The following is a 7,758-nucleotide window of genomic DNA, read 5'->3' as shown; positions in this document are numbered from 1 at the left end:
AGGCTTTTTCATAACTTTTCTTTACTCTTTCTAGATTCTGGAACTAGAATGCTAAATAAGTCCAGACATGATGAGGTAATGCATTATATGTACATTATTATATACATTAATCAACATACACTGTAAAATGTGTTAATGTAATGCAAGCAATTGCTTCCTTAATGGTCTATTTCTACTTGATCTAAACCTTATTACTTGTATTGGCCAATGTTAAAAGTTTAATTTAAATATTAATTTTGACAAATGTGACCCTTTGTGTGAAATCCAGGCTAAAGTCTCATCAATCTAATTATAAGATCAGGAGCATTGATTTCAGATTGTAATTTTTGAAATTTTTACTTTCTGTTCTTTACGTTATGTAGGATGATTTTGTGTAGAACATAGTAAAATGACTTTAGCTGGGTTTTCACAGAGAGGGTCACAAACTAAATATGAGTATTAAAGAACATATTTTAGTTTAAAGGTGAGCGGGGCACAAACTAACATGAGGTTAATTGTAACACAGCTACGTATTTATACAGCACCAAGCAATCTGTGCTTTTGGTATTTTTCTCTTACTGTCAGAAGATGATCTCCTGTGAATCTGTGAAAAGTTTGACGTGTGTTTGTTAAGATTTTGAACAAAGAGTGTTTTGGAGGCATGAAAGTAAATTTCATCTTAGTTTTTTTTTCTTTTTTTAATTGGGTGTGTAAGTCACCAAATCAACCCTTATATTATTTTAATCACTGTCTTGTTACCTAAAACATGACACTATTTTGAAACATGTCAGCAACTCATATTAACTGATAGCTGGGACTGAAAACATAATTTACACAGCGGGGTTATTGTCACGCAGTGTTACAATTAAGCCTCAGGAATACAATGATAATGAATTTAAAACAATGTAAATACTATTCATCAAAATGATAACTGTTAATGCAATATCAGGGAAAATAACTCACAATTATGATTGTCTTGATTTGTTATGATTGAACTGACATTAATGCATAATACAGGGATGGTTAGTATCATGGATGGATGAATGTGTGGATGTTTTTCTATTATAGGCAGATATACAAACAATATCACCTTTAGTGTATAGACAGAATTTTATAGATTTGTATTTAAACTAAATTTTCTAGCAGGTGTTAAAACAAATCCTCTGTTACAATTAATTTGTAGCAGAGATGTGTGTGTTGATTGTATTGTATTGTAAAAATTATTAATATTTTTTATGATAGAGCCAAAGTCAAAAAGCAATACTTTGTGCCTCGCTCTCCCCTATACTTGACAAAACATTTTTATATAATTAAAACAAAAATGTATTTTTTAAATCTAAATTAATGGTTGATTGATCATCTTTTATGAAGATCTGCATTTATTAAATTCTAATATTATTTTTCAGGGAGAGCGTGAAGTGTATTACGCCTCATTGAACAGGACTTCCCTACAACAAAAACAGCTGAGGGATAAGCGATTGTCAAATTCTGACTTTAGCACTTATTCTCAGCTCAGAATCAAATAAAGAATATCCTTCTGAATATCTTTGTGATTTAATGCGATAATAATGTACAATCGTCACATAATGTCTGCACTACCTGTTAAAATATGTGCACTGTCAAAAAAAAATCAGGAAATGATCCTAGTTTTCACTCAGGGTGGTACCCTTTCAAAAGTATTTGAATTGAGTTCATATTCAGAGGTACATATTTGTACCAAAAAATGCATATGGAAAAGAGACACTTATGCATTTGGCAAATGTTTATATCAAATGTGACAAAAATAGTAAATTCAGATTTTTTTATTTTATACATTCCCAGGAAATTGTATTCATCACCTTGACATTGTTAGTGTCATATAGTGTTTAGTAAATGTCATTTATAATGTAGCTAAATTGGTAGAGCCTTGCTAACGTCAGGGGTCTTAATTCCAAGAAACAAGTAATTTACTGTAAATCGCTTTGCAAGTGTCTGCCAAATGAATGCATGTAAATGCTATTGGCTTGTGTGTCTGCACTGTCTGCGTGGTGCTGACACATACATGTTTGGTTACAATGAAAAAAAATCTTTAAGGTAAAAGGGGAAACCACAAAGGTTTCCACTCAAACAAGCAACACATCAAGGGCAAAACAAAGATATGTGTGCGAAAGCAAAAAAGAGTTTGTGGTTGAATTGGGTTTGCATGCATTTGAGCAACATATAGAGACCTAGATGCTACTGTGAAAAATGTGGTTGTTAAAACAAACAAGCAAAAAAACATCCTGGAAAAAGTGAGTTGCATCTGCGGTCGACTGACACCCCTTTCACACCAACTGCGTGTGCAGTATGCGGTACTTTTTTGCACCTATGTAACAGATGTGGCATAACTGGAGCATAGTGAAAGCAACAAGGTCACGGCAACAGAATGAACAGATTAAAATGAATGCACTGGATAAAAAGCATTTGACAAACTTTCTATTTTTCCTATCTATTATACACGGTTTTAAAACAAATGTGCGAGAGAACTGGTTTCAGGACAATGGACAGCTCAGCTTTTAGTGCCACCCAAATAACCACAGCAACAAAACCATGTGCACAATGTCATAATGTTGATCAAAGCCAAAGCCACATATCTGATAAACAGAACTACAGTCAAAACCACACATCTGATAAAACACAGCTAGAGTCATAAACACAAATCTGATTAAAACAGCTACAGTCAAAACCACAAATCTGGTTTAAGACCATGAAGCAATCTGCAGATGGCTCCTGCATGAACACAATAAAGAGTTTGAGCTGGGTGATCATTTTTTTTTATTTAATCTGTGTGCACCGCCTTGTGAATGTGTTGCATTTAGCCTGGCCCCATTCATTCCTATGGCTCCAAACAAAAGTTTTATTTGTGCCACCATACTTACTCATGTAATGGAGGACCACAAGAGTCATGCAAAATGTAATAAAGAACTTTAATATTCAATAACTACCTGGACAGTAAAAATAGCAATTAATAGATTTGTTTAAAAATTCATTAATTATTCTATAAATAAATAGACAAAGTTAAAAAAAATCATTATGTAACATTTTATTAGGCAATAAAAAGTGATATTATAAAAATAGCGTAGAAATGAAATATTAATCCATTAATAAATAGTTCAAAGTAATATAACAATTTACAAAAACAACATAAAACACTCAATAAGTTCATCATTTTAAATTGCATTTACAAATTCTTAATTAAATAATGGAATTTCAAAATGTATTTCAAAAAGCGGTTTAAAAAGAGAAATCAATAACTGGATTTATAAAAAGAGCATTTCTGTTTAACATTTCTGTTTTCATTTTCCCGATGGTTCTTTTTATTCTTTTCGCTATTCGATTTGCTTTCGTTTTAGCCTCACTATTTAGCTTTTCCGTGACTCTTTGGGTCCTCATCCGAGATCTATAAATCTGCGCATGACGTACAATCAGAGCCAATCAGCGAGCTTGTTACATCCACCTGGCCATAGCTAATTTGCATTTCTCATTTGACCGTTTGCAAGGACCCAAGGAGTCACGGAAAAGCTAAAGAGGCTAGAACGAAAAGCAAATCTAGTGGCGAGGGGAATGGGGAGAGCCATCGGGAAAATGAAAACAGTAATGTTAAACGAAAATGCCCTTTTAAATGCCTAATTTAAACCTGTATTTGTACTTCAATTTATAAATCCAGTTGTTTGTTTCTCTTTATAAATTGCTTTTAAAATACATTTTAAAATTCCATTATTTGATTAAGAATTTATAAATGCACTTTAAAATGATGAACTTATTGCATGTTTTATGTTGTTTTTGTAAATTACTTCGAACTATTTATTAATGGATTAATATTTAATTTCTACGCTATTTTTATAATCTCACTTTTTATTGCCTAATAAAATGTTACATAATGATTGTTTTTTTAACTTTGTCTATTTATTTATAGATTGATTGATGCATTTTTGAATAGATCTATTGATTGCTATTTTTATTGTCCAGGTAGTTATTGAATGTTGGGGTTCTTTATTGCATTTTGCATGACTCTTGTGGTCCTCCATACTGTTTGGATCCTAAGGAATGAATGGGGGCTAGGCTAAATGCTAACACATTCACAACGCACTGTACAAAAGTGCATGCATTGAAAAAAGAGAGGAATGCATTCATTTGTCTAAGTTAAGGTAAGAACACAGGAAAATATTGAAAAACGGTGGTGTTTTCCTTTAAAGACTGCATACGGTATATTTATATAATAAACCTTCATTTCTTCTACAATATTTCAGCAGTTTAAATACGGGTTTTGTGATCCAAATATCACGTTATACATCTGCATAGCCTGTCTCATGTCAAAGAACAACACAGTAAAATTAAATCTGAACCTTAAACATTCAACAAATAAAGCATGAGAAGAAATTCAACCAGAACCTACATCTTTCAATAGGTACTATACATTTATTTCAATACATTATAAAAATAAAGGAATACAGCAGACTTGTCATAATAGGAAAACATTCTTATTTAATTGTTTTTCTCAAGATTTTCAAAATAAATATTAATTGCAGCCCTGATAAAAATATTCAGGCTGTATGGCATATTTTTGACAGAATAAGAAATATTCACATTTTCTACAACTTGACCAAGTATACAAATTGTTACAGAAATCCCATTCAGACCACAAACAATAAATTCAAAACAAAATAAAAAAATAAAATACAATCCAGTAAATTCAACATATGCATAATACAAATCAATTATCTACAAAACACTTATTATTTGAATATTCAAATAATTGTAAATGCACCGCAATTGAACTTGAAAAGGTGTGGGGGAATAAAGGTAACATATTATAAGCATTTTAAGTATTATACCCATAGATCATAACGGTCCCCGTTCATGCCATTCACCAAAACAGTCACGCTTAGGCTGAAAGCACAATGCTACACTGCATGTCTCGCATACAATTGGAGTTTTTTGGCTGCAGAGTTTGCATCTCCGCCTACCGATAGAGCTGTCCTGTGCAATGTATCTCGGCCTGTGGAAAAAAGGAGTATCTGAGGGGGGAGCGGGACTTGGGGTCGAAGGCTGAGCAGAGGTAGAAATCTGAGGCCGGGTAGAAACAGGATTCGGGAACTTTTTCTGTGAACCTTTCTGAACGATTTCTGTAAGCTCCTCAATGAGCATCTCCATGAACGCCTTTCGAGTCAAAGCTTTCGTGTTTCTTTCCTTGGCCATCAGTTCCTGCAGGATGAATGCATTGTTGATGGCAATGTCCAAAAAATGATAAAAGAAACACTGGTACCACTTTTTCGGTTTATGTAGCGTTCTGTAATGCGCAGTAATGCGATTAGATGGATCCAGTGCACTCATAGTCCTGTGTGGAAAGATAGAAATACATAAATGATAAACAAATGGTTAAATAATATCAAATAACATGAAGGAATTAATTGTACTAACCTCTTGTAGTCCAACACTGCAGCTGGAATGGGAATATCAGCGAGGGTCCGACTTCCATCCTTATCGTTCACTTTCCTCTTCACGGTGTCTCCTCCATAAGCTTTGTGGAAAGTGGAGCACATCTGCACTTTCTGTACATCTTGCCATTCAACAAACAGAAGCTCATTTTCCCTAATCCAACGCACTGTGCCACGCGGATCGTTTCTTTGCAATTTATTGACAGCTGCTTCTGGAAAACCTTTCCTGTTTGCCCAAATAGGTCCACAAGCCCAAATTTTTTTAAGCAGGAGGTCACTGAAGAGACCGGGGCTGGTGAAATATTTGTCCAGAAATAGTTTGTAGCCATCACCCAGGTAATTTTCATCTACCAATGACATAACCGACTCGTAGCTCAACCTCTGGGTCTGCGGTGCGCGCGACTTACCCTCGTAAATAAAAAAGTCCCACGTGTAGCCAGTGGTGCAGTCTGACAGTGCGAACAGTTTGTAACCCCTACTTGCAGGTTTACTTTTCGAGCATTCTCTGAGTTCAGTTCTAGCCTGTGACATCACCATTCTTTCATCGATCGTGATGTTCTGAAAAGGATGAAAATAATTCTTGCAGGCATCCCTTATTTCTAGATACATGGATTTTATTTTGCCTAGTTTTTCGTAGGATGATGTTCCTTTCTTCATGTCATTTTTCTCATCCTCGCTGGTATTGCTTAAATGCAAGGCATTGGAAATCATCAAAAATTCCCGATAAGACATGACTTGTGCGGGAAAGGGAAGACTTGAGTACAGAGACTCGCTCCAATAGTCCTTCAAAGAAGAGCACTTAAACAGACCCATGTAAATGACCACCGCTATAAACGACTTAAAGTCTTGATGTGAAATGTAAAGCCATCGCTTGCCTGTTTTATCTTTGCACTTGGTCCCATAAACATTTGTGTGCCCTACGATTCCTTGTAACACAGATTTTGAGAAGAAAAGCTTAAAAAACTGCAGAGGACTGCTGCAAATACAGGGTACATTCTTTGGCCCAGGTGTTTCAATGGGTGCGAACAATATACAGGGTGGTTCCACATCTGCCTCATTTGCATTATGCCACCTTTCTTTGGAGGGAACATCAGGTAAGGACTGATTATCGCCTCCATCTTCCATGTCACCTCCTTCGGAAAAAGAGGATGTGGAGGACAGACGGGGTCGTTTTCTCTTCTGTAAATCTGTCTCTTTCTCATGTAAGTCTATCTTAGGTCTGTAACGGAGTAATCAGAAAATTGTAGCATGAGTATAAATATTTTTTATGGCAATAATTAAGGCAGATTCTACACATATTAAACAATGTTTAATATTTATAAAATAGCCTATGTATATTTTAGCAAAACAATGCTTTCACAGTAGGACCGTGTCTTGCATGTAAGACCTAAATTACGGTATAAACACAATGTTTAAAAATATGTAGTAACTCACTGATCTAAAACAGGGTCAAGACCATCAAGAAACATCTCCTCTGTTGTGGTGTCCACACTGGAAGCCACACTTTCTTCATCACAAAACTCAAGGTCTTCATCATCACAACCTGGAGCTTCCTCCACACCATTCCCTGTGTTTTCTGGATCCATCATTGATTCAGCAGATATCTGCTATGGCATACAGTTTGAAAAACAATGGGTCAGTGGAAAGTGCATGTGGGTCAGCATCCAAAAAGTGTTCTTTATGTTATGAAATGTTTTACAAAACTGAACAGGACGGTTAGGTGATTGGATAATTATGTTGTGTAAGCATATACATTTATATATAGAGAAAGAGAGTATGCTGATATGATTGTGTTTTCTCCATTTTTCTTTCTATATTAGAGTAATATATAAGAAACGACAAATCATATCTGCACATTACATAACAGAAATATTAGTAATGCAGTCAGTGATAATGAACTTTATACTACACCGTATATACTTTAGTCTACATTGCGTACTAATGTAAAATAGTATGCAAACTAGTATGCAATATCTGCTGGGAAAACATTAACCCAGCTTGCTACTATTAGCAGAATGACTCACCCGTTGCTGGTTTAGCTGAAAAATGCCAACTCTCAAATATGTTTAAAACATCCCATTGTTAACAGGACAATAAGTCACGACTATGATAGGCTATTCAATCAAAACGAGCCTAAATGCACTTACATTGGGGAAAAAAACAAGTGGTAAACGCCGGGAATAATAGTTTTAAAACACAACTACCCGACGATTTGGAAATGACCACAAAATATAAAAAAATTCACGTGTGAGCTACAAATCAACAAACAATATTTGGTGGGCGTTCCGGCGCGAGAATTCCAGGAAATGACGTTAAGGGACGT

The 7,758-nt window shown here is 34.9% G+C and overlaps 1 protein-coding gene across 4 annotated transcripts; it reads right to left on the bottom strand.

Moving 5' to 3' along the window:
• Positions 1-4,405: 4,405 nt before the first annotated feature.
• Positions 4,406-7,748, bottom strand: LOC129444821 (piggyBac transposable element-derived protein 4). 4 transcript variants are annotated; one of them, XM_073865952.1, is made up of 5 exons: positions 7,460-7,748; positions 6,870-7,039; positions 5,419-6,654; positions 5,097-5,335; positions 4,406-5,066 (listed from the first exon to the last, which is right to left on the bottom strand). In XM_073865952.1, exons 2-5 carry the CDS (start codon positions 7,022-7,024, stop codon positions 4,840-4,842), a joined length of 1,857 nt encoding a protein of 618 aa, XP_073722053.1. In that variant the 5' UTR covers positions 7,025-7,039; positions 7,460-7,748; the 3' UTR covers positions 4,406-4,839. The 4 variants fall into 4 exon arrangements, with proteins under 4 accessions (XP_073722053.1, XP_055061728.2, XP_055061727.2 ...); XM_055205753.2 differs by having other exon boundaries at positions 4,406-5,335; positions 6,870-7,042; XM_055205752.2 differs by having other exon boundaries at positions 4,406-5,335.
• Positions 7,749-7,758: the final 10 nt, after the last annotated feature.

This window comes from Misgurnus anguillicaudatus, chromosome 3 (genome assembly GCF_027580225.2).
Source record: "Misgurnus anguillicaudatus chromosome 3, ASM2758022v2, whole genome shotgun sequence".
Lineage (NCBI taxonomy): Eukaryota > Metazoa > Chordata > Actinopteri > Cypriniformes > Cobitidae > Misgurnus > Misgurnus anguillicaudatus.
This window is presented reverse-complemented; position numbering and strand designations above follow the sequence as displayed.

What these genes read in the sequence shown, in the direction of transcription:
- LOC129444821 (XM_055205753.2), bottom strand. Translation starts at nt 7,024, where the DNA reads ATGATGGATCCAGAAAACACAGGGAATGGTGTGGAGGAAGCTCCAGGT. An exon ending in CTTGACCCTGTTTTAGATCA is followed by an intron (nt 6,655 to 6,869) that starts GTGAGTTACTAC and finishes ACTCCGTTACAG; the next exon opens with ACCTAAGATAGACTTACATG. An exon ending in GCAGTGTTGGACTACAAGAG is followed by an intron (nt 5,336 to 5,418) that starts GTTAGTACAATT and finishes CTTTCCACACAG; the next exon opens with GACTATGAGTGCACTGGATC.